The sequence below is a fragment of the Engraulis encrasicolus genome, chromosome 5 (genome assembly GCF_034702125.1).
Source record: "Engraulis encrasicolus isolate BLACKSEA-1 chromosome 5, IST_EnEncr_1.0, whole genome shotgun sequence".
Lineage (NCBI taxonomy): Eukaryota > Metazoa > Chordata > Actinopteri > Clupeiformes > Engraulidae > Engraulis > Engraulis encrasicolus.
In genome coordinates, this window is record NC_085861.1 from 13,088,607 (window position 1) to 13,114,059 (window position 25,453).

General features: G+C 46.3%; 1 protein-coding gene and 1 long non-coding RNA gene across 4 annotated transcripts in view; both read right to left on the reverse strand.

Moving 5' to 3' along the window:
* Positions 1 to 5,566: 5,566 nt before the first annotated feature.
* On the reverse strand, positions 5,567 to 8,255 carry LOC134448313 (uncharacterized). 3 transcript variants are annotated; one of them, XR_010034733.1, is made up of 5 exons: positions 8,177 to 8,255; positions 7,312 to 7,904; positions 6,373 to 6,512; positions 5,873 to 6,006; positions 5,567 to 5,748 (listed from the first exon to the last, which is right to left on the reverse strand). It is a non-coding gene; the product is annotated as an uncharacterized LOC134448313 (long non-coding RNA). The 3 variants fall into 3 exon arrangements; XR_010034732.1 differs by lacking the exon at positions 8,177 to 8,255 and having other exon boundaries at positions 7,312 to 7,399; positions 7,812 to 8,170; XR_010034731.1 differs by lacking the exon at positions 8,177 to 8,255 and having other exon boundaries at positions 7,312 to 8,170.
* An 8,383-nt stretch (positions 8,256 to 16,638) lies between these two features.
* emc2 (ER membrane protein complex subunit 2) overlaps positions 16,639 to 25,453 on the reverse strand; it is a 79,835-nt gene continuing 71,020 nt past the window's right edge. Inside the window, exon 11 of the mRNA XM_063198726.1 lies at positions 16,639 to 17,640. Within this exon, the coding sequence (XP_063054796.1) occupies positions 17,554 to 17,640 (87 nt within the window). The 3' untranslated portion in view covers positions 16,639 to 17,553. The remainder of the gene's footprint in view (positions 17,641 to 25,453) is intronic.

Here is a 25,453-nt window from a genome sequence, read left to right on the forward strand (position 1 = left end):
CCACGGGTCTCGAGCACACATGTGGATGCCATAAATAACACAGTCGTGGGACCTGTGTGTAGTATGTGTGTGTGTGTGTGTCTGTGTGTGCGTGTGTGCTTGGTGGTGGTGGTGAAAGTAGTATCTGAACTTCTCAAAATGAGGGAGACGCAATCGACTGCTATCATTTCAACAACAGGCAATTTGCCACATCGTTTGAAGAAATCCAGATAAAGTACAGCCGAGGTGAACTACTTGAAAAGACAAAATGGCCTCCTGTCTTTTCTCTTTTGTTCTGTCAAGCCGTGACTTCAGAGAACCACATCACGTCAGTCTGGTTGTTTGTGTGCATTCGTATGACTTCCAAACAGCGGGACATGCCAAGATCAAACGGATGCAGTTGGGTAGAGAAGAGCGTGGAGTGGTAGGGCTACTGTCATCTCTAGCGTGGCTGTCAGACACCGCGCTTCAGCTTGAGTGCACACTTCAGTCAAATCACAGACGTCTTCTCTACTTTTTTGAACCAACTGAATGCATGCATTGTCTGAGCAACTACACAACGTCATGAACACTCAGGATGAAGACAGGCCTTTCACCCGAAACCAGAAACTTGAGTCATTTCAGGGACAGACCAAGAGATATTTCTGTGAGGTCTACGAGGTATAAAGTTAAAGGGGACACCGTAACCTCATCGTCGTCACAAAACTACGCTGGAGGCTTGTAGTAGGAGGTTTTAAATCTATTACATTTCCCTAATTTGAAACCTTTTCCTGCCCGCACGCCCGCCTGTCTGTCTGTCCGTCTGTCTCTCTGCTAAACAATTTGAGGTCTGATCTGACTGTGTGGTCGTTAAAGCAACATGGACTGGATCAATCAGCACCAAACCAGTCCAAATCCAACCCACCCGGCCCCATTATCCAATCAGGTTTTGGGCCTAGTGGGGGTTAAATCGGCCAGGGAAGCTGACGGGTGGGACAACCAGGTATGTTGTCCCGGGCCCAGGGAGAGGAGGGGCCCAGAATTGGGTCCTTTTTCCTTTTTTGGGGGGTCTTTTTATGACTTTATTTGACAGGACAGTGCGCGAGGTGGACAGGAAGCGAATTGGGAGAGAGACGGGGAGGGGTCGGCAAAGGACCCGGGCTGGGAATCGAACCCGGGTCAGCCGCATGGCAGGCGAGAGCCCTACCGGTTGGCCACTGCATGGCAGTTCCTCATTCCATTGTATGTATTAGGTGAGGGGCCCTTTCTGATGACTGTCCTGGGCCCGGCCCGGCCGGTCAGCGGCCCCTTAAATCTGCATGGCGAACTGGCTGAGAAAACAACCTGTGGGCCGGGATTTGTTACCTCCAAGGGACACACAGTACGGGGCTGAAAAGGAACAACTGTCCATTCAGGCTGGCCTGGCCTGGAGTGTTGCCTTGCACGTCTCCCAGCGATACTATGACACATGCCATGCACTCTGACGAGTGGAGCGAGTGCGCAGGCAAAGCGTAACGCGTCAATAACCCAGAGAAGAAGAGGGGAGCGAGTACTGGAGTACACATGATGTTGCTTTACAGGGTGGATGGGGGGTCAGCCCACCCGAGTGAGCAACAGGAAGAACTTACTCTTGTTAAATAGATGGATAATGTTCATTATGTCTAAATGTTATAGTAAAAAAACACATAGGCTTTTCTTACTCTTCAGACATGTAAAAGTTTTATCTTTTATCTGACATGTGTCGATGGTAGAGCTTCTGTCTTCATCAGCGGGCAGGTCACTGAAGTTTTACTAGAACTCACTCTCACCCAGAATGATCTTTGGTCGACCTCTAACAAAGCCCATAAGGAGACAGAGTCCATTTGCTTCGAGCACTTTATCAGATATGTGTCTTTGCTCAGGCCTGTACCTGGCCCTGATCACGCCGGGGTCGCCAAGCCAAAAGAACTTTTGTATAAACCGCTGTTAAGCATCAGGAAGGGATCTCTTTCACAATTTCACAGGCTCTTGACTGAAATGTAATGGGTCACAGCTCAATGGCAACTGATATATTTAGCATTTGCAGAATTTGAAGATTATTTTTATTTTATTTTATTTTTTAACAACTGGTACCGTAGGCCCATTAAAACCTAAATAAACATCAACTATAAAAAAAAAGTTCATGGAGAAAGAAATATTTGTTCACTAACTTTAAAGTTTGTTCACTATGCAAGTTAAAGGTTTCTCTCACACAATATTGGCATTTTTTCTAAGATGATGCATTTCCCCTGTGCCATTTTCCGATGTGAAAACGCCCGCTGTGGCTGTTTTAAATCAATTACAGTCAGGAAATGGCTGTTGTGTTCTTGAGCAGTCAATATTCTGTGGTATTACACAAATGCTTGGACAGCTAGGTAAATGAGGAGTAAAAATCACAAGGCATGCCTCTGTTTCAGCAAACACGTTGTGTGTTTTTCATGGCATGCGCTCCCTCCTCTTGGAGGAGCATTTCTTATGAAAACAGATTGTTCCAGGAAATGATGCATTTAGCTTTTTTTCTTCCTTTTTATTTTAATAACAAAGGCAACTTAAAGACAATGTATTATTGTTCAGACAGTTTAGAGCGTAGGCTTGTGTGAGTTTGTGTGCATGTGTGTTTTGGAGTTGTGTGGAGTTGGGGGGTAGTGGTGGTGATGGTGGTGGTGGTGGTGTTGTTGTGTGTGTGTGTGTGTGTGTGTGTGTGTGTGTGTGTGTGTGTGTGTGTGTGTGTGTGTGTGTGTGTGTGTGTGTGTGTGTGTGTGTGTGTGTGTGTGTGTGCACACGCATGTGCGTGTGTGTGTATGTGTATTTGTACACGTGTGCGCGCGTGTGTGAGGGGTTTGATTCAGGAAACTGTTTTTTTTAAAAACCTGCTCCACAACATGCACACACTGCCCCTCCCGCATAGCTCAAAACTTCGTAAAGTTCTAGGTGCAGGTATTACGAGTCTGGCACAACTTCACACTGAAACTTATCTATCAAATAAAAATGAAAGGAGATCAAAGGTCAAGTTGGAAAGCGATACATATTTAGAAGTTGATGCTGCAGTCAGCCAATTCCATGAAAGAGCAGACTGGAAGCATATGGGACAAGACTCAGACTCCTACAGTGGACGCAGGGCTGGGCTGGGACCACAAACCGGGCAGGGCATTTTTGGCATTGACCAGCCCCTCACCCCCAACACCCATACTACAATTATGATGGTCTCAGTCCACTGTATATTAAGGATGCACTGCATCTGATGGGTCGCCCCATCTAAACTGTGGACTGATCTCCAAGTGGATTTTTGAAATCAACAAACAAACAAATTAAAAAAACACAAAAGCATTGCGCCCCGAGGACTATTGGCCCACCGAGGAGATGCCCTGTGTGACAGATTACCAGTCCAGCCCAGAGTGGACTAAATGACGTCACCCGGAGATAGCACATACAGTAACGGTACTACAGGTGTGCTGGTCTGTTTCATCATTAAGTTTGGCAATGGTGGGGGTGGCGTCCGCGTCAATGTCTTTTTCCACTCACTTTCCATTTCCCAGAAAAAGACCTCAAATCGAAACAGCGCTTCCCTCAAAACGCAGCAATCTGTGGCTGAGCAGGGTAAATTTAACATGAAGGATAGGCCTATGTACATGACCCTGTGAACTGTGGTGTTTCACACACTATTTTTCTTTTATTTTAAAGGTAGGGTTGGAGATCTTTGAAAAACGGTTCCTGTGAGCTATATTTTTGAAAATACACAGCCCGCCTCTCCCTTCAGCCCTCCCCTCAAAGCCACGCCTTCAAAACACATGAACGCGCATGCAGTCTGTCAAGTGTTCGGATTTTATCCCGGGAACCCACGAGAGCTCACGAGGCGGGGGGGCGGGCTAGAAGCCACGACAAAGCGACTAGCCAAGCTAACTTCCAGCCATGGCACTGTCTCCGGCTACGGTAAGAATGTTCAACATCACAATAAACGCACAGGCCGTCATGGTTGCCATTTCAAGAAATATTGATGACAGTAGATGTATACTAGATTAGTTATTGAACTTGACTTGATACGTGTTACTTAGATATCTCATTCTAACTTCCTAACACTGACGACAGATGCTATACTGTCATCCCTAGACAGTAGTTCTAGCCAGTAGCTACAGTACTGACACATGGATTTATTTTGACAGATGTGTACCGCAGTATACATTTTACTATTGTATTTATATATACCCGACACCACAATCCGTAGTGTTTTAGGCTATGACTTCAGATTTCACTTGGGTTGTGTCGCACGCGCAGACACAGGGACAGAGGGAGTAAAGAAAAACAACCGAACTGATCAACGCTAATGAAATTGTTTTGGCTGACAATATTTTCATATGCTTTAGACCTTCCACGACCACGAGAGCTCCAGCTCTGACTTTCCTGGCCCATCACAATCATAACGAACAGCCCAGTAGGACCGATGGCCAGAGATGGAGGAGGAGGAAGATAGACGCAGCAGAGGTCGGTTTGATTAGGGAGACTCCAACAGAATTGACGCCCTGCTAACTGTAAGGATGTACATTCATCCCTCAATAACATTGTCCTGCTGTATTCCTCCAGATGTGTAAGTATTGTAATGGATGTTATCACAACGGATGTACTCTATATCGCAATAGGCTACACGAGTACACCTGTTGTGATAACCATTACAATATTTCTACTCCTATGAGTAGTAGTGTGATATGACATGGTTGTAGGTACACAACACCAGTGGTAGTTCAAGTACATCCATAAAAGCCCATCTACTTCATACATCTGTGTAACCCCTGGCACAACACCAGTTTGTAAGAAATTGACTGAAAACGTTGTATGCATATAATTGGCACATCTTTTTTTATATACACAATAATGATTGCTTATGTCCATATTGGTCTTATTGTCAATAGAGTTATTTAGTCCCCATCATCAAATAGAAAATGCACTACATAAAATGTATTTATTGCTTTGCAGGCCTTGATTCAATCATTGAATTTGAAGCAATCCCATCGGTTACTGCAGCGTGCCCTGACCCGTGACCCCAGTTTGATGTTCGACCTGGCACATGACATCTGGTCCTCAGTCACAGCCCAGTAGCACAACCAACCTGGCGCCTCTGCGCAATCTGTAAGGAGATGCCCATGAACATTGAAAGGAAATGCTGTGGTGTTCTCAGTTTTGATAAGACTTTGGGCTGATGTAGGACCAGGTGAGAGAAACGGTCTCTTCAGGCATGCAGCCTGCAGACAGTATGGGGCACTTGAACAGGGCTGACCTTGTAATACACAGTACAATACCCAGGATTAGCCAGGGTTACCCTGCTCCACTAGAGCAATATAAAAGGTTTATACAGAGTACGGTATAAAACACAGCAGACTTTTATTATTTTTCATTATCTGTAGGAGCATTCATCTGTACATCTCACCTTTTTGGTTTGGAACCACGTTTGTCTTGTTACCATTGTTTTTTTTCATACATAGAAAATAAATGCAACCTGTCAAATGTTCTTCTGATTGTGGTCTTGTGGAATATATAAATTATGTAACCATGCATTTTCAGTCAGAGAATGAATTTTAAAAAAAGCCACACAGTCAAATTGTGTCCACCAATATTTACTGTCATTGAAATGTATGGACAATTTAAACAATGTATTACACATGACACTAGATACATTACTTTATACTATATTTACAGTTGTCATTACCACACAAAAACTCTGGGAAGGTGGGTAAGTGCAGCAACTGTGAAGGGCCTGGTTTGAGGTTGGAGGCGTCTGTGCTGTAAAAAGATAAACAGAATTAGAAATCACATATCTGACAGTAGCTCCAGTGACATTTTAAATGTAAGTAACCTGGGTTGTTGGGGCAGGGACACCAAAAATAACTCCTTTATCTGGGCTCACCTGGTTGTGAGTGTCTGCGGTCAGCCATCCCTCTTAGGGTAGAAAGTCTTCTGCGCAGGACGGTGCCCTGAAGGTTGACGTTCACAGTATGCAGCCTTCATGTCCTGGAACTTTTATTGTGCAATTTTCCATATCTGTAACAAGCAATGTGTTAGACTATATTAGGGCTTCATTACATCAAATTACACAGCAGGGTTTTACAGGGTGTTGGCTACAGTCTCAGGACCTAAGTGGACTTGTGTGCCTTGCTCAAGTGCACTTCAGCTGTGGATGGAGGTGTAAGTAGGGAGAGGTAAGGATGGGATTTCAACCTGCTTCTCTTTGATCTTAGGACCACCTCTCACCATCAGGTGATGGCTGGCTGCTACCTCAAATTTCATTCATGGCCCTAGTTATGTTCTGTAATCAGCATTGTTTTGACCTTACACAAATAAATGTAAATGCATTCTGCACCATGGGGGGCTGTGAAGACCTTTGAGAATATTTGCAGAACTACATACTGAATTGAGCCATCCGCCTTTCTCTTGGTTGGTGTGTTGAGATGGTGACTGCAGTCCAGGCTTCTTGGATTGGAGGAGAAAAGCTGTGGCTTTTACTGGCATAAGTATGTGGTTGTGGAAGGACCCTGTCGGCTGTTGACCTGAGGGAAAAAAGAGCACAAATTGCATATTAGCACAGAGCCCATGCTTAGACCATAGACAGATAAATCATCTGGCACAATCTGCATGCAACCAACAGAACCTGGAAAGAGAAAGATTAGCAGCAATACACAAAGGGGACAAGTATACAAAAACATGCAAAGTGTTCTGATAAGGTGCATGGAGGTAGTCTGTGTTGATTCCAGCAACCTCAAAGACTGAAAAGTGTCCCAGTGTGTTGAATTGAAATCTTGGCGCGTGCGCGCGCACACATAGGAATATCATAATTTAGTGCAGTGTTTCTCAACAGGGGTGCCGGGGCACCCTGGGGTGCCGTAGGGCCCCCTCAGGGGTGCCGCGGAAACGTGGCTGATAAATAAATTATATAACATAAAACATATTTGTCAAAATTGATAAGTTAATGTTAGTCAGTGGAATCTTTGATCTGCCATTTACGCACAATAAAGTAAATATTGGTCACCCCAGCTGCAACTTTGAACGTAGGTCGTGCTACTAGGTTGTGTGTCTCCTAATGTGTTACATTCTAAGCTTGTGTGGTATCGGATGTGATGCTATATGGCTACTTGGTTTGGGGTGCCTTGAAATTTTCCATGAATTGAAAGGGTGCCTCGCCTAAAAAAAGTTGAGAAACACTGATTTAGTGTATCAATTACAACTACAGGATCTGTTCGCTTTTGTCAGATAGAACCATTGTTTTTCAAAGGCAGATCATTCCAAAAAGGATAGTAGTATCTGCAACTGGACGAAATTACACCCACAAACATGAATAAAATAAACTACCAGTGTGCGGTGATTCATTCTTCATTTACTTGGCAGCCTTGATATGTTGTGAAACAGGAGCAAGGAGCAGCTATGGAAAACACCACACCTTGGAATGGACAAAGCAGAACATTTCAATATAACCAGGGTAAAACAAATAATGTACCGGCATCTCCATGTGATCATTCAGTGTAGCCATCACAATAAAGATCTGCCGTGTAGCCGTCATGGTCATTAGGTGGTATTTATCAAATGCAAAACTACCGTCTTCTCAAAAACGACATCAGCGAGTTAACAACATTACACCCACAATCATGTAAACATTTGAAAACCCAAGGCAATATATTTTGCAATGCTGGAGCGGCAAACAGGTTGTGCTTGTGCTTGCTACTATTACCAGAGTCATACAACAGAGACGTACCAAAGCAAAACATGCAAACGATATATTTTTGTAAACCACTAGAAAGACATGGGCTTTGCTGGTCAAAGTAATGTGTGCGTAAACATGGTAGGTTACTTACTACGGGGTGGATCCGTATTTAGCAACTGAACGCGGATGGAGAAGGGGTGCTTCCGTCCTCCTCCCAGCTGGTTTGTCTGGCTCGTTCGCACAACTAGCAGCAAAACACACAAGAGTAACCGTCTGAGTTACACATAGCAATTCTGAAAACGTGTTCATGTGCACAGAATAAATGCCACAGGGGGAAAAAAACACAAAAAAATAAAGCGATTGAGGTAGCAGCTATGTTAAGCAAGGTAGCAGCTAGATATGTTGGAGCTTGAGCTAATCCTCTGACCCCTCTCAATGGATACTTGCTTAAAAAAAGACACCACTGTGTCCTAAACCAATTCACAAAATATTATACAGACAAATATATTATCTCACCTCTCGATTAGAAATATGGTCACCAAAGCGTATTTGAAGCCGCTGCCGTAGCCGACATCTGTGTCCAAGAGTGTCAGGTCCCATTTACAATTTTCAGCCCGTGTTGGAGTCTGGTCTTGCGAGTCCGATGATAATCCAAGGGAGTATGTTATCCTGACATGGTTACCGGTAGTCTAGTGTTCCAAAAGCCAAAATTCTTCCTGTAGCTCTGCAAAAGCCACCAAAGTTTCCAAGTACCTGCTGCTAACTCTCGTTACCTTGCTACTAGCCGAGTGATGATGAGCCTTGTCGCGTGTGCATGAATGATGGGGGCGGGGTCGGTCAAGTTCACGAGTCGGTGAACGCGCAGGGAGGAGGGGTGAGTGCTGGCGGTTGATGGACGTGTCAGAAACCAATAGAAGTGATGATGAGTATTACTTCTATTGGTTGCCGTTTTCTTCTGACTACGCCCTCTACACTGGACCAAAAGATTTCGTTTTTTTTCCAAACACTCTATTTCAATGGGTGCTATGGCGTCATGAGGAGTTTTTCAGATGATATGGTAAAATATGTGCCAGAAAAACATCTCCTATCCCACCTTTAAGTCACAAACCTTTGCCACCTTTCTGAATCACAAAATTAAGGTGTATTAATTGACCAAAATTGTGAAGGATATGTATTGTTGACTGAATAATCATTTGTGCAGTTAGTAAGCTATTACTCAAGTTTTAAACAATGATATTGTAGGTTATCAAACCAGCAATCATCTGTAAATGGTAGGTATTTTGAGGTAAGATTCAGACAGCTGGGATGACCACCATGCTTTAAGAAAACATGTGAGGTGACCCCAAAAAAATCTTCCATGACCCACTTGTGTGTGGGGTTGCCTCCTGTCCTGATTTCCCCCCCTGATTGTCCCAGTTTTAAAGGTCTGACTTTAGGGGGAAGATACAGCTTCCCTGGACACCGAATGTGGCAGCCATTTCTTACAAGCAAAATAATCAATTAAGGGTTACACTTGACTTGAAACCGCCGTCGACTCATACGCTTGCCATGACAAGTGTCATAAGAGTGTCAAAACGGTGTCATGACACAGTCACTGATGTAGGGCTGCACAATTAATCGAAAAATAATCAAAATCGTGATAAAATAGTGAAATCGAACTCATGATTTTAATCGTGATTTAATCGTGGCAATAGTGACCTACTTTTGAGAGCGTCCTTGAAGCCAGAACGTACTGACAGGCTGGTGTTTCTGGCCAGAAATCTGTCCACTTAAGTTTCATGCTATTGCCTTTATATAGTTATTACAATTCATTTTATTTTGCTCATCCCGTATGTAATTCATTCTTGGTTATATATCATCTTGATATAATTTTCAAAAAAATCAGCAAAAATCAATAATCGTGATTAATATCGTGATTATGATTTTGACCAAAATAATCGTGATTATGATTTTGACCAAAATAATCGTGATTATGATTTTTTCCATAATCGTGCAGCCCTACACTGATGCATTATAAACATTATGGTAATGTTATGGTCATGATGAGTTGACATTGTTTGGGTAGTCTTTACCAAAACTGAACGTCACGTAATGATAACAGTCATAAAATGTTTATGACATTGACACAGTGCTTATGACACGTGCATGACTGTGTTGTTACGACATACGTATGATGTCAGTGTCAAGGAAAGTGTTACCCAATTAAGATTGATTATTATTGAACTGTCCAGGTTTTTGACAGCCAGAGGTGGCAACCTTATGATCTGGATCCCGATCCAGTATTTGGGAAACGATGGTGCGCTGCTAGGCTGGTTTTACCACACCACATTAATTACTTCGTAATTCGTTTTAGGTCTGGGTCCTCTGTGCCCTGGAGCACTAGGGCGGGAGGGTTGAGCTCAGCTCTGGCTTGAAATGAGCTCTGACCAATCGCTGACAGTTGACATTTATGATGTTTGTTATTATGCGGTCGTCTGAAAACGACTGAAAACCCTCCCCAGAGAAGCGCAATCAGAGCATTCGTGGATTACAAAGTAATTCAAAATGAGTGGTCTGGCCCGTCAGGCTAGTGTGCTGCAGGGGTTCCCAACCCTTTTCAAATATACAGTAGGCCTGCTTGAAATGTTCACAAATGTCCGGGACCCAAAACACAATAAAACAAAATAAGTAGTCAACAGCAACACATACATACACACATGCACGCACGCACGTACGCACACACGCAAATATTATTTTGATTTTTAATTCATTATTTCAAGGCCCACTGACTGAGCCCCATCCCCCAGATTGAGAATCAATGGCTTTACTGCATGGTTCTCTCCATACCACCACCACCACCCCATTCCAGCCGCCATGGCCGGCGCTAGGCATAGGCAGACTAGGCGGTCGCCTAGGGCGCCAAATGTCCTAGGGGGGCACCAATGCCCACAGAATTACAATATTAGGCTAAACTAATTATTAAACTTTACATTTAATGGCCACTCAGTATAATATACTGTACATGGTACTAGATCAGCTGTGCTCGATCAGATGTATGACACCATGTTTAGCCTACAGATGCCGTCAAATTCCACAAAAAGGAAAGGTCTGCGCTCGCCTAGGGCACCAAATTACCTAGAACCGGCCCTGCCAGCCAGCCGCCAGGGCAGCACCTTCCCTTCCCCTCCCCAAAGCAGAGTAGACAGAGATGGATGGACCAGTCTGAGTACTGCAGCCAGTGCAGTCAGTGCCTCATCACTGCCAGCGCAGCACAGCCAGCCGCAGCAGCCAGCCAGCCAGCCAGCCACCAACTCAGGGCATTTCTTCCCCAATTCATCCCTGCTTGTCCTCACCCATTTCACGAAAAGCCCAGAAAAGCGTTTCCCGTTCCCCTCCTGTCTGTCCTCCCCTCTTCTCTTCTCCCCTTCCTTGTCTGTCCTCCCCTCTCCTCTCCTCTCCTCGCCCCTCTTTTCCGAAATGAGAAACAGCTCGAGGCGCCGGGGCCGTCGTCTTTGTTCACACAACGCAGTCGCCATGCACTTTAATGCATGATGGGGCTTTTTCCTTCGTCGTGCCCTTTTCAGTGTTGCTGCTTTGGCAGCCGCCTGCCAGTGCCATATGGATTACCAATGATATACAAATGGTGCCCCTGAGCCCTGTGGGAACCGGCTCAGCTCAGCGCGGTGTGCTGTGTGGTGCAGCTTGTGGCGTGGCGCACGGGAAGCTGTAGAGGAGGAGGAGGAACGCGGAGGAACGCGGTGGAACGCGGCGCGGTGGGATGGTGTGGTAGAACGTTACTCCTTGACCCGTGAGCCTCGGAGGACGCAACCTGACAGCTCACATTTTCCCTCGTGACGGCCGGTGACGTATCGGAGGGAAATTTCACACAGCAGCACACAGCACTTCTGGGAAGAAGGCTCTGAGAGAGAGAAAGAGAGAGAGAGAGAGGGGGAGAGAGGCTCCTGAGGTTGTTGACGGATTTAGGGCACTTCGCTGGCAGGGGAGGAGGGGGTAGGGGGCGAAGTGGTGGTGGTGGTGGGGGGTGGGGGATGGGGTTGCGGGTCGTTGAGTGGAGTAGGTAGCCGGAGGTGAAGGCAGTCCCAGGCTTGAGACATCTCACTGGGGCCTGATATACTTGGACAACATGTCCCTGTCTGGAGGCTCCTCTCCTCTACCCTCCCCTCCCCTCTCCTCTTCCCCACTCTTCCCTCCTCTCCTCTCCTCTCCTCTCCTCTCCTCCCCTCTCCTCTCCCCTTCCCCACCCTTCCTTCCTCTCCTCTCCTCTCCCATGGCCTCCTCTCCTCTCCCCTTCCCTCCTCTCCTCCCCTCTCCTCTCCTCTCCCCTCCTCTCCTTCTTTAAGCAGGGGCAGAGGTAATAAGCTAGTGAGGGAAGCAAAAGGTCCTACCGGTGTTGGCTAATCTCCTTGGGAATCGGGGATTAGGGGCGGCGTTGCAGCCTAATCCCCGGCAACACTGCAGAGAGCTCTTTAGATCCCATTAGGACCCTCTCCATCTCCATCTCTCTGTCTCTCTGCCAACGCTACTCACCTGAAGGAGCTGCTCAAGTAGGCGGCTAGGTGGCCAGGTGTACTGTCTGTCACCAGTGGCATCTCTAGGTCAGAATTACCAAGGGGACCAAAGTGGGGACAGTGTGTGTGCGTGATTGTTTTCTATTTTTTTTATATATATATATTTTTTTTATATACATACTGTATATTTAGCTTTTCGTTTTAAAATTTAATAACAAATTAGACAGCCCCTGCTTGCTCCGCGGCTGTGGGGAGATCTTCAAGCCACATGGTAAAGTCTCCTACTACCCCTTTAATGCACGCCGTACCATCTGAGGCGCGCTGTAATAGCAGAGAGAGTAGAGAGAATAGAATATATAGAATATCTCTGGTAATAGTCATTGAAAGGTTAATTATTACCATAGTACTATTATACTGTGACATAACACAGGGCCTAGTCATGCACTATGACTCGGTCATTGCCATTCTGGTAACAACAAATTTATAATGCCGTGTTTTAACGGGTTAAACCATTTGCAGGGACCATAACAGGGGCCGGTCAGAGGGCCCGACTCACTTCCGTTTTCCATGCTCCACCTCCACAACAAGATGCAAGACAGGGGTGCATACATTCCAATATGCGGACTCCCAACCTCCACTTGTGCTTGTGGCCTCGCGTTTTGCTGACACCCTGCCTCCATGGAGAAAACGATAAAGCTTCCCCGCTGTCTGCCTAGCCATAACAACTTCTGGGGGACTGTTCATTCATTCATTCACCATTCCGATTGCAAATGAGAAAATTACAGATATTTAATTAATTTTCAGTAATCGTCAGTGACATCATCACAAGGTCACAAGCAGGCAAGTGAACAAGGGAGGACGGGAGTCCGCATATTGGAATGCACACCAGGTCATCGCTGGAAACGCAGAGTGCAGGGAATAAGTTGTTTATAAGTAACGACTTGCTCATTTGATTAATGCTAGATTACTTTTTGTTTTGTTTTGTTCTTGCTTGTTTATGGGGTTTGTTTTACCTTTATTATAGATAAGACAGCAAAGATTAGGACAGAAAGAGATGGGGTAGGACTGTGAAATAGCACAGGATGGACTCGAACCTGGGTCCCATGGACATGCAAACCCATTCATCATATGGTGCTAGCCCTCCTCCACCCACCCACTATATTACTCTTTGAAGCTTACTTTACATATTGTATATATATATGCTTATACAGTATATTGCATATATAGTATATTACTAATAATCAAACAAAATGTAACATATATACATTTTTATAACTGTTCTACCGACAAAGAGTGCTAAGGCTACTGCAATTCCCCCAGGGACAAGCCTTGCTTCTCAACGCTGCAGAGACTGATGGGGCAAGTGCACTCCTATGGCTGGCCGCCCAGCCTGCCTCCACCTGCGGCCCACATGATGGCTATGAAGTCAGCCCTCTATAAACAGATCTCCATAAATGTCATCAGAGAATGATAGCAGGGTCTCCCAAAGAGAGATCTCCAGTGAAAAATTCCTTGTGGCTCACAGGAGTATCATGTCTCAGTATTGTTTTGACTTTTCAGAACTTTTTTTTTTTTTTTGCACAGCCATAAACAATATTGTTTACTGTGTCATTTGTGTCTGCTACCAAGCTTTTATACGTTTTCTCTTGATATGGATTAAGATTGTCATAACTTTAAAACACGTTTGATGGTTGTGGTTCTAACTATGAAGTTTTACCTCCAGACTACAGATGGCACTGTTGCATTAAGTTGTGTTGTAGAGGGGTTTTGGACGCCTTGGATTTATCATTCACACATCAAAGTGATTGACATGTTCTTTCACGGACCATTTACAAGCATTTAATGACCTTTTACAAGTCAGGCCTCTCTCTTGGTTCCATCCATCGGTTGTCTGGGAGACTTGTCATCCACAAGTAAACGATACCCGTCGCCAGATCAGACATCCTTGATGGCTTTTCAAAAACCTTCACTTCTTCAGCTCGGTGGTTCCTGTAAAAATAACCACTCTGTCAGCCTCCCTTCAAAACGGCCCTGGGCTTTCATTGGTTACGCTAGTTTGGAGTACAAAATCAAATGCAGACACTTCATTTCCAAGGACCGAGGCATTAAAAAGTGACGAGCAAATGGCTCTCTCTCTCTCCCACTCTCTCTCTCTCTCTCCCTCCGCCTCTGCTTTGAACTCTCGACCCTCTGCGACCCCCCCCCCCCCTCAACTGGGTGTACTGTACCACTAGAAAAAGAGCTGTAAAGTCAGCACTCAACTTTTCCAGCGGTCTATATGTGAAATTATGAGACAATTGCCGCGACTTAATAAACAAAAGGAGATGGAAGTAGCAGCTGACTCAGTAGGCCTACGGGTGAGCGAGATGCAAGACCTTCATTTAGCCCCAACCCCGCTCGCTCGCTCCACAACTACAAACCAGGGCCAGAGCCGCTGACAGATTTGGCTCGGACCAGGACAATGTCATCTGAATGGGCCCCCCTACCCAATACATACAATGCAAAGAGAAGCCAATTCTGGCCCCCCTCACTCCCTGGGCCCAAGACAACTGACCCCATTGTCCTCCCCTGTCGACTTCTCAAACGAGGGCAGTAGGAAACCAGACGGCCGCTTTTCACGGCCTCGTGCACCTCACGCTCAGCCTCCGCTCCGCTCGCCTCGCTTTTTCATTTGTCTGCTGCCGTCATCCTCCTCACGTCCCATTCTTCAAATCCTTGTTCCATCACTTCTCTCAAGGGGTGCATCCCAATATGTGACCTTGCCTCCTCCACTTGTGCTTGTCTCCTCGTCCCGCCTCCTGGCCCCTCCTCCGTGGAGAAAACGATAAAGTTTCCCAGCTGTCAGCCTCGCCACAACAACTTTTGAGGGACTGTTTTTCATTCACCATCCCAATTGCAAATGAGAAAAAGACTTTACAATTGAGCTTTTGCAAGATATTGAAATATAATGCTGTTGTCAGTGATGTCATCATGACGAGAAGCAAGTGGAGGAGGCAAGTGGAGGAGGCAAGGTCCCATATTAAGATGCCCTCAAGACCTCACTCCTCTCTCAGTAGGCTACACTCCAGTCCTCATCCCTCCATTACACTTCTGTAACAGCTCTTCTCTGTGTAACTCTTCCTTCTTTCTTCTTGTCTTTCCACATATCCCATGGCCTTCTCTGCACAGTGGCAGGACGATTACATGCAAGGCCCCAGGGCAAAACACTGATAGGGCCATCCATACAACTCGTCAAGGTCACAATAGGGCCCCGACTTCCAAAAAGGGAGGTGCTCTACCCCCACCCCCCAGCCTGCACCTCTTCTTTTGTCTTGTGGTGGTACTCCTTTCTCCTTTCGTGCTCATTCTCTACATGGCCCTTGGTTGCGCAGGGGACTTGCCCATTTTAATTACTGGTAGCGGCAGAGAAATGCGGCTGGGGTGTGATAACCAGCCTACACTTCACTTCACTCTTTTCCCTCTACTTTCTATGAGCCTGTCCTTCTCTTCTCTTCTCTTCTCTTCTCTGCCACCCCTAAAGTGTTTCAGCAGAAAATTCTTGCACTGACTTAGATTGGTGAGAAATGGGGGCCATGCCAGTTCACACACCGACATGCACACTGCAAAGACTGCTCACACGCACACACATTACAGCACACATACACACACACACACACACACACACACCACAGCACGGCACGGGACAGGACAGGACAGCACAGCCAGTCTGCTGAGGAGGCAGTCTACTGTATGCTACGCGGGTGCAGATAGCGTAGGCGTACTGTACTGCACATCATTATCGTCTTTATCAATATTGCTATGGTAAGTGCTTGCACCGCTGTCTAGGTGGTCTAGATCAGTGGTTCTCAACTGGAACAGTCTTGGGACCCACCATTTTCCACTCTCATTCGGTCGCGACCCAATTTTTTTAGCGTTTAAGTCAATTCAATGCAATTCTCAAAATGTAACCAAGACTCGAATGACTGGTTGCACGCTATCTATCTCGCATAAACATTCAGATTGTATCTATGACGACAGATGACACGGAGTTCACTAGCCTATCAACATAAAAGTTGTAAATTGTTGCAAAAAAAGTTTTTTTTTAGAATTACGTTTTTTTTACACCAAGGCTCCGCGACCCACCCATGACCCCTCCACGACCCACTTTTGGGTCGCGACCCACCAGTTGAGAAACACTGGTCTAGATAGTGTTATTCGTTCGCCTTTGGATATGCAAAAACAGAAACGCATCAAGCTCTCTGACCGCCACTCTGCACAACCAAGTCTCAAATGACCACAGCCGACGAGCCAGAAACTGGGGGGGGGCACGTCAGTCGAGTGCTTTGCCAAAAACAAGATACAATCGAGAGACACAAAAAAAATATCAGGGGAAGAGCCTTGCATATGTGCAGTGGTAGCTTTTATAAATTGCTTATAAGGAGAACAAGGGAAAAAAACAGCTCATTCAAAGAAATTGAACATGCCACAAGGTTTTCAGTCGTCTTCATCCTTAATTTATTAGTCATTTTTCTGTACTACGTATAACTCTCTTTATTGAGACGGGCAGTGGGCCGATCCCTGGGATTCGGTCATGGTAAAAAGGTCACATCATTCAGACACGGGTCAAACAGGTCACACACTCGCTGCCTCTTCCAATTTTTTTTAAATAACATTTACAGTCATCTATTCACATTCTAGTCCCTGATTTTGTGCTGTGTGGAGTTCCCTAACGGCATTAAAAAACAACAAAAAAACAAACAGCAAAACAAAACAACAAAAAATAGAAGAGTGGGAAAGGGTGCTGGAATGGTGGTTTCCCCACTTTCTGATTCACCAAGTTGGGTGTGCACAGAGGTGGGTGAGGGAGGCTATGGATGGAGGTTCACCAAAGGGAGGTGAGTGTAGCCAGTGGTGGAGGTTCTCCGAGACGGGTGTAGAGAGAGAGGGGCGGCACTGATAGGTCAGGTGGCGTTTCCCCACTGAAGGTACGGAGAGAGATGTGGGGTGGGGGGTCGGCATGGGCGCTGTGATGAACCAGGAGCTGCCATGTAGTGGTAAAGAGGGTGGGTGTAGACCGGGCCCCAGCTCGGTGGTTCCCAAACTGGGGGGCACGGAGGTACTGAAGGAGGGGGGGGGTCGCAGACAAGTGGGACTTGCATTCACTTGTATGGTTAATAAATGTACTTGTTGTCCTGTGGATTTCTAGCAATATTAGCGGACAAACTATCAATGGAAAATCTAGCGATATTAATGGACAAAAATTTGCCTAGGGAGGGTCGCGAACATATTCTGAAGTCTAAAAGGGGGTCCCAGCAGGAAAAAAAATGGGAACCACTGGCGAAGCTGATGCCGAGCAGGAAGGCGAGGGGAAGGTCCTCCACATGGACTCCATTGGGGCCGCTTCACTCAGGACATGGTGATCTGCATAGACTCCAGCATCTCCTCCACCGCCTTCACAGAACACTTGTTCTCTTTCGCACCACGCCCAGCCATCTGCAGACAGAACAGGGAGGGAGAAAGAGAGAGAGAGAGAGGGGGGGGGGGAACACACGCAGAGAGAGACATTTTTGGTAAGAACCTGAAAAAAGATGGATATCCCTTATCACATTATTCACAGATGGATCAAGAGAGTGTGGTGGGCTATTTGAATCGGTGGAGATGCATGAAAGTGAAGTCCTCCCTTCATTCCTGTGGAGGCAAGCGGACGAACAGGGGAGAGGATGGGGTGAAGAAGAGCGAAGCAAGTCGAAAAAGTTGACACAGGCTTAATACAAATATATTCGGGCGCCATTGGGGGCTGCCCCTTTGCACGGGTGAGGCATAAATGCAATTTCTATGTGTGCATTGTTCACTTGTGTGCTATGGAGTGCTGTGTTAAAATGACAATGGGAGTTGGAGTTTCCCAGTTGGGCTTTCACTTTCACTCTCACAAATGAGGAGAGAGTTTCGCTGGCATCAGCCAGTCAAACCAATGACACACATGTCGCTATCCATTTGATTTGTCGCAACAATCTGTTGTCTGTTGAGTTGTCAGAAGAGAACACTGACTTTCTCCGTACTTCGCTCAATTCCTACAACAGTTTCAACTAATTTGATTCGCGTTACAACCTGTTCACCATTGGGCTATCAGGATGAAGCACTGAATTCCACCGCACTTCACTCAATTCACTTGCATGTGGATCAACCAGGGAAGCCGACAAGGGGGGACAAAGGGGGCCGTTGTCCCGGGCCCAAGGACATGGGTGGCCCTTAATTGGGTGGGGGGCCCAATTACTAGTGGTGTGGATTGGCACTGCCCTCACGATCCGATTCGATCACGATTCGGGAGGTAGCGATTCCATTCGACTCTATGCGATCCGATTCGATTCAATTCTACAATGCATTGCAATGCATTACATTTCTACTGAAAGCAAAGCAAATGTTTAATCAGTCATGATGAGGCAATACAAGTAGTCAGATACTGAGCAACAATTTATTGGCTGTTTTCTGTATCAGTCTGTATCAGTCTTGCAATGTTAAATGAAATAAAAGCACTTCAAAACATTCATTTGCTCCCAAAATATCCATGGAAAGTAATTGAAATTGAAAAAAATTGCGGATCGATTCTGGATCGTCCATGCCCTGCATTGGATTGCATCGCCGAATCGATCATTGATGACACCACTACCAATTACTTGGGCCCTGGGCTCAACCATAATGCCGCCGGCATTGAAAGAGCTAAACCGCTGCTGACTCCTGCCTGGAAAGCACTGGTCAGGGGCGTTGAACATGGCAAACGATTCAACTTGAAGCGTTCGGCCAGGAATCTCGACCAACCGAAGCTCGTGTTTAGAAAATGTGAACATTCCATTGGCTTCCGCCTGCTGCCGCCGAGCTCATTACATATTTTTAGATGAAGTTCAACCTCTGCCGCCCTCGGCTTTTTACGCTTTTCACGCCCTCGGCTCTAGAAATGCTCCCGACGCGTTTGCCTCGTTCGCCGCCTACTCTCCCATACAAAGTCAATTACTTCCGCATCTTTCCACGTGTTCAACGCCCGCGGTGTGACCGCACTGTAATGGTCGCAGGAAGAGCATAGGAGCACAGGAGTCATCAGGCATCTCCTCGCTTGATTAGCAGCGTGCGTAAGCCAGCAGCATTTAGGGGAGGTAGCGAAGGCTCTTCAAATCTCCCCGGTGGGTGAATCAATGACTCCCTTTGCACACCCAATGGAGCTCCAGCACCTTCTGCTGTGGTCTTCTCCTTCCCTCCACTCATTTCCTGTCTCGCCTCTCCTCCCTCCCTCTCGCTCTCCCTCTCTCTCTCTGACTCCCAATGGTCTTCTCCTTCCCTCCACTCATTCTCTCTCTCTCTCTCTCTCTCTCTCTCTCTCTCTCTCTCTCTCTCTCTCTCTCTCTCTCTCTCTCTCTCTCTCTCTCTCTCTCTCTCTCTCTCTCTCTCTCTCTCTCTCTCTCGAAAGCATTCACCATCTAATTTCTCTCTCTGGATGAATTTCTCTCTCTCTCACCCTACTCTCTCTCTATCTAATCTCTCTCTGTGTCTTTCTCTCTATCCATCCAAGTTCGCTCTCTTTCTCTCTCTCTCTATCCAATTTCTCTGTCTCTGTCTCTCTCTCTCTCTTTAAATCCTCTCTCTCTCTCTGGACAGGACAGGTCTCTCTATCCGGTGTGACTCATTGCCAGTGCCCCTCTGCACATTCGTCCCCTTCATTACGGCACGACAGAACTGCCAAGCCAATAAAAGGCAATCACTGTAGCCATGGCACACGCATACACACCAAACAGCAACAGCATGCATGCGCATGCACACACAAACGTGCACACAGACACTCTCTCCCCCTCCCTCTCTCACTCACTCAAACGCACACCCTCTCCATCTGTCTCTCTTTCACACAAACACACACACACCCTCTTCATCTCCATCTCCATCTCCGTCTCTCTCTCGCACACACACGCGCACACACACGCGCACGCACACACACACACACACACACACACACACACACACACACACACACACACACACACACACACACACACACACACACACACACACACACACACACACACACACACACACACACACACACACACACACACACACACACACACACACACACACACACACACACACACACACACACACACACACACACACACACACACACACACACACACACACACCCTTTCCCTCTCCCTCTCCCACACCTCCTCAAAACAGGGTCTCTCCTCTTTTGGCTCTGGGAGGTCTTCATCTAAGGCTGATTTGGTTATACAGTATATCACGAAAGTGAATACACCCCTCACAGTTTTGCAGATTTTTGAGTATATCTTTTCATAGGACAGCATTACAGAAATTTCACTTTGACACAATGATTAGTGACCTTTTAACAACATATTTAACCGCTTAAATTTCTTGTTCACTCAGAAAAAAACAAAATACAGCCATTAATGTTTGAACATGTACTCACAAAAGTGAGTACACCCCAGATTAAAATCCGGTAGAGAAGGGGCTATGTTGGCTCGAATCGTCTCGAAATGAAACGAAATGAAAAGGGATGACAAGGGAGGTCATCAGTGTGCGTTTCAACCTTTCTTTGCATTGAACTTTTAAATTTTGAGTCTGCATCTGGCTTAAATAGATTGGTGTGAGATTTGAATGCAATCCTATGGAGAATATCATGATCTGCTTCAGTAGTCACAGTGCATGTTGACATGCATGTTTCTTTTAGGTGTATTTCAGATTGCCAATGCTGACAGCATTCATGCATCCCCAAACCATGTCAGTCCCACTACCATGCTTGGCTTATGAGTGGACACACCTTTTTTGTAAAACTCACTTGTTTACCACCACACATGCTTGACACCATCTAAAGCAAATTTGTTTATCTTGGTCTCTTCAGATCACACGACATGGTTCCAGTGATCCATATCCTTGGTCTGTTCATCTCTCTTGAGACCAAGATAAACACATTTGCTTTAGATGGTGTCAAGCATGTGTGGTGGTAAACAAGTGAGTTTTACAAAAAAGGTGTATCCTCTCATAAGCCAAGCATGGTAGTGGGACTGACATGGTTTGGGGATGCATGAATGCTGTCAACATTGGCAATCTGAAATACACCTGAAAGAAACATGCATGTCAACATGCACTGTGACTACTGAAGCAGATCATGATATTCTCCATAGGACTGCATTCAAATCTCACACCAATCTATTTAAGCCAGATGCAGACTCAAAATTTAAAAGTTCAATGCAAAGAAAGGTTGAAACGCACACTGATGACCTCCCTTGTCATCCCTTTTCATTTCGAGACGATTTGAGCCAACATAGCCCCTTCTCTACCGGATTTTAATCTGGGGTGTACTCACTTTTGTGAGTACATGTTCAAACATTAATGGCTGTATTTTGTTTTTTTCTGAGTGAACAAGAAATTTAAGCGGTTAAATATGTTGTTAAATGGTCACTAATCATTGTGTCAAAGTGAAATTTCTGTAATGCTTTCCTATGAAAAGATATACTCAAAAATCTGCAAAACTGTGAGGGGTGTATTCACTTTCGTGATATACTGTATATTTTTCCTCTGTGTGGCTTTCGTTTTTCAGACTGTGGCTAAATTTACAGTCTGCGAGTGAGTCATCTAGATAAATCAAGGCCATTTGAACAACTTTTCTGGTCTACACTGGAAGGTGAGGCAGAGGGACTAGGAAAAAGATAGAGGAAAGGAGGGATGGAGGGAGAGAGAGAGGAGAGGAGAGGAGAGGAGAGGAGAGGAGGGGAGAGGAGGGGAGAGGAGGGGAGAGGAGAGGAAGGGAGAGGAAGGGAGAGGAAGGGAGAGAACTGAGACAGGTGGTGGGGGAGAGTAGAGGAAATCATTAAGTCTTGGGTGCGTGCTGCCATCCTCTGAGTCACACTTGTGCAGATCCCGAGAAAGTTTCTGCAGTGGCAGCAGCAAAACGAAAGCCGCAAGCCGCTTATAATATACAGGTGGGGGGGCTTAAGAGACGCCCCCACACACCCCTCAAAAGCCCTCGGCTCTCATTCCATCCTTGCCTCAAGCCACTTCTTGCCATCCTGCCAGAGCGAGCGGAGCGACCACAGCTCCTGTTCTGGCCTCGCCTCGTGACTATTCGACCCGACTCGAGCCGTCTGCTGGCTGGCTTCGGGGAGCACTGGGTCTTCCTCTTCATTAGATGAGCCCCGTCATTTTAACACACACGTACACACACACACACTTACACACACGCACACACAAGACACACAGAAGACCCTCTCTTCTGCTGTAGGTCAAACCAGACGTGTGTGTGTGTGTGTGTGTGTGTGTGTGTGTGTGTGTGTGTGTGTGTGTGTGTGTGTGTGTGTGTGTGTGTGTGTGTGTGTGTGCGCGTGCGTGTGTGTGTGTATGCATGCTTCTGTTGCCATGACTAGACGTGTTTGCATGTGTGCTGGTGTGTGGTTGGCAGGGGTAATTGCGGTGTGAGTCACCCGTAACCCGAGGTGGCAGTCGGATTAGGGAGCACAGCACAGCACAAACACACACATGCACACACACATGCATGCACACGAGCCGAGGTCAAGAGAGGCATCCGGAAATAAACAATTTTCTTTCCAGGAGCCGTGACAAAAGCCTGTGGCAAATAATTCGACAAGATGCGCTGCTAACGCAATTCCTACTGACTGCAGTCAACCGCCTGCCTGCCTGCCTGCCTGCCCGCCCGCCTGCCCGCCCGCCCGCCGATTTGCCTGCCTGCCCGCCCGCCGAGCCGATCCACTCTCCTTCCTCTTTGCTTCGAGTAACGCAGAGCGGTGCAGAGAGGAGCTTCACCCAAAACCAGTGGAGGGAGCTCCCCAGAGTTTCCAGCTAACCAACCGCCCCGCTCCTCTCTGCCACTGTCACCGCCCGTCGCATTCCAGTACCCCAGTGGTTTTCAAAGTGTGCGCCTGGGACCCCTGGGGGGCCGTGAGGGGCTGCAGCAGGTTGGCAGGCAAAAGCATAGCAAAACAAAATTAAGTAACTAATGTACACAAAAACAAAACAAAACTTAACAATATTCCCATTATTAAGAACGGCATTATAATAATCTATTGCGTCTCTGAACATTACCACTACTGTTGTCAAGTTGGTATTTTATAAATCCCAGTCGGGCACTTATTAATAGACCTAGACTATGGTTGTGAAAGGGGGTGTACAGAAATAGTGTGGCACGCCCCATGTTATTGGGGCCTTGGCTTGAATCTACCGGTGTATGAGGGGCCATGCCATGGTTAACTTTGGGAAACTCGGTCAACTCTACCCTCTCCCATCATCCCATGCACCACGCTCGCTCGCTTCGCTTCGCTGCTCCCAGTCTGACGGAGGTTCCCTTCCAACTCAGCTCAGCACCACATTTTACTCCACTCCACACGCTGAGCTTCCATAGAGTTACAGTATCATAGCGGTTCCCAATCTGGGCTTCGGGACCCCTAAGGGGGTCGCGGATGTGATGTACTGAAGGCTGGGTCACGGACAAAAGGGACACACGGGAAATCCCCAGGGTAACAGCTTACATAACAATAATTTGGTTAGGAACAGTATTCACTTGTATGGTTAATAGATTTATTTGCCGTCCTGATGATTTCTAGCAATTGCTAGGCATTTTTTTGGTCCATTAATATTGCTAGATTTTCCATTAACAGTTTGTCCGCAAATATTGCTGGAAAGAAATCCATTGCTAAGCAAATACAAGAATGGTGCATGGGGTCCCCGCTGAAAAAGTTTGGGAACCACTGCAGTGTCTGATGAGCCCAGCAGATCAGCGGTGTGGTCGGGTCCTGGTACAAACCAGACCTAGACTCACTCTGTGGTGTTTATTGCAGGCGATACCACATTTTTGCACTATAGTGGGTAATGAGGTCATGGTGCAGAGAGCGGCCCTCGCATTAAACCTGTCAATGAAATAGACATGGAGAGATGGACAACAGAGACCCTACAGGCAGTGCAGTTATAATATGAAGAAGGCAGCTTCGATGCATCAGCTTCAAAACTCATGAGAGTCAAGTGGCCACCGTCTTTGGCTTATATTCAATTGATTAAGTGCCAAACAAAAAAAAAGTTCGTCTGAGGGAGACTAAAGGTCTGTTTAGACTATTCCTTCAGTTGCGGGACACGTACTGGGGGGGGGTAGCGGCAGATTATGGACAATTCAGCCTGTGAGAAATATAAATTGAGCGCTGCAAGGGGTCGTTTCAGCTCTGAAGAGGGGGGCGTGGTGGCTGTTTGGGTACGTGATCTGCCGGCACCCCCCGCTGACAGCACGTGTCCTGCAATTGAAGGAGGAGTCTGAACCAGGATTTACTCCCAGCCCAGCTGCTCGCACTGAGCTCCCACAGAACTATTTGATGAACCCATCAGAGCAGTGGTCAGGTCTTGGGTCTCAGTTTAGAATCCCAGAACTAGGTTGGATTCCAATATGCATACTCCCGTCCTCCCTTGCTCACTTGCCTGCTTGTGACCTCATGATGAGGTCACTGACGACAGAAAATTAATTCAATATCTTGCAAAAGCACAATTCTAATGTCATATCCCCATTTGCAATTGGGATGGTGAATGAAAAACTGTTGCTGTGGCTAGGCTGACAGCCGGGAGACTTTATTGTTTTGTCCACGGAGGTGGGGCCAGGCCACAAGCACAAGTGGAGGACGGGAGTCTGCATATTGGAATGCACCCCTAGACTCCTTGGTGTTTATTGCAGGAGATACTACACTTTCTCAGAAACTTTGCAATACAGTGGAGAGGGGGTTAGATGATTTAGTGTCATGTGGCACATGCCAATCCAACATGGTGTCACATGATGATGCTATCAGAGATTCTTTAAAGGTGCCCTATTATGCTATTTAGAATAACTTTCATTGTTAATATTTTGCTTTACTGTGGTTAGTGGAGTTAATTTTGAATGATCACTTGTTTTCATGTCCATTATTTTTTATCATTGTGTACATGCACCCTACGCCGCCTGTTTGAAACGCGTGGAAGTGCAGAATGTTACACCGTCAACATTCTGAAATCTCGACGCAGCATGGAGCGTTTCATCAAGCATTCTATTACTAATATTACGTCAGCAGCACAGCTGTTTTGACCTGGAATCCAACCCTGTAGCCTATATATGTCTAAAGTTGACAGCCAAATAGTTCACCCAATGTCCACAATTAATCTGAAAAGGACGCATCATAAGTCCCACGTTATGTTATGTGTGCGCCTTGCTGTGTCATTTGCTGAAACCCAGTCCCTATCCAATGCGAGTCTTCCGTGCATGGGCTTCAGTTTGATTTCA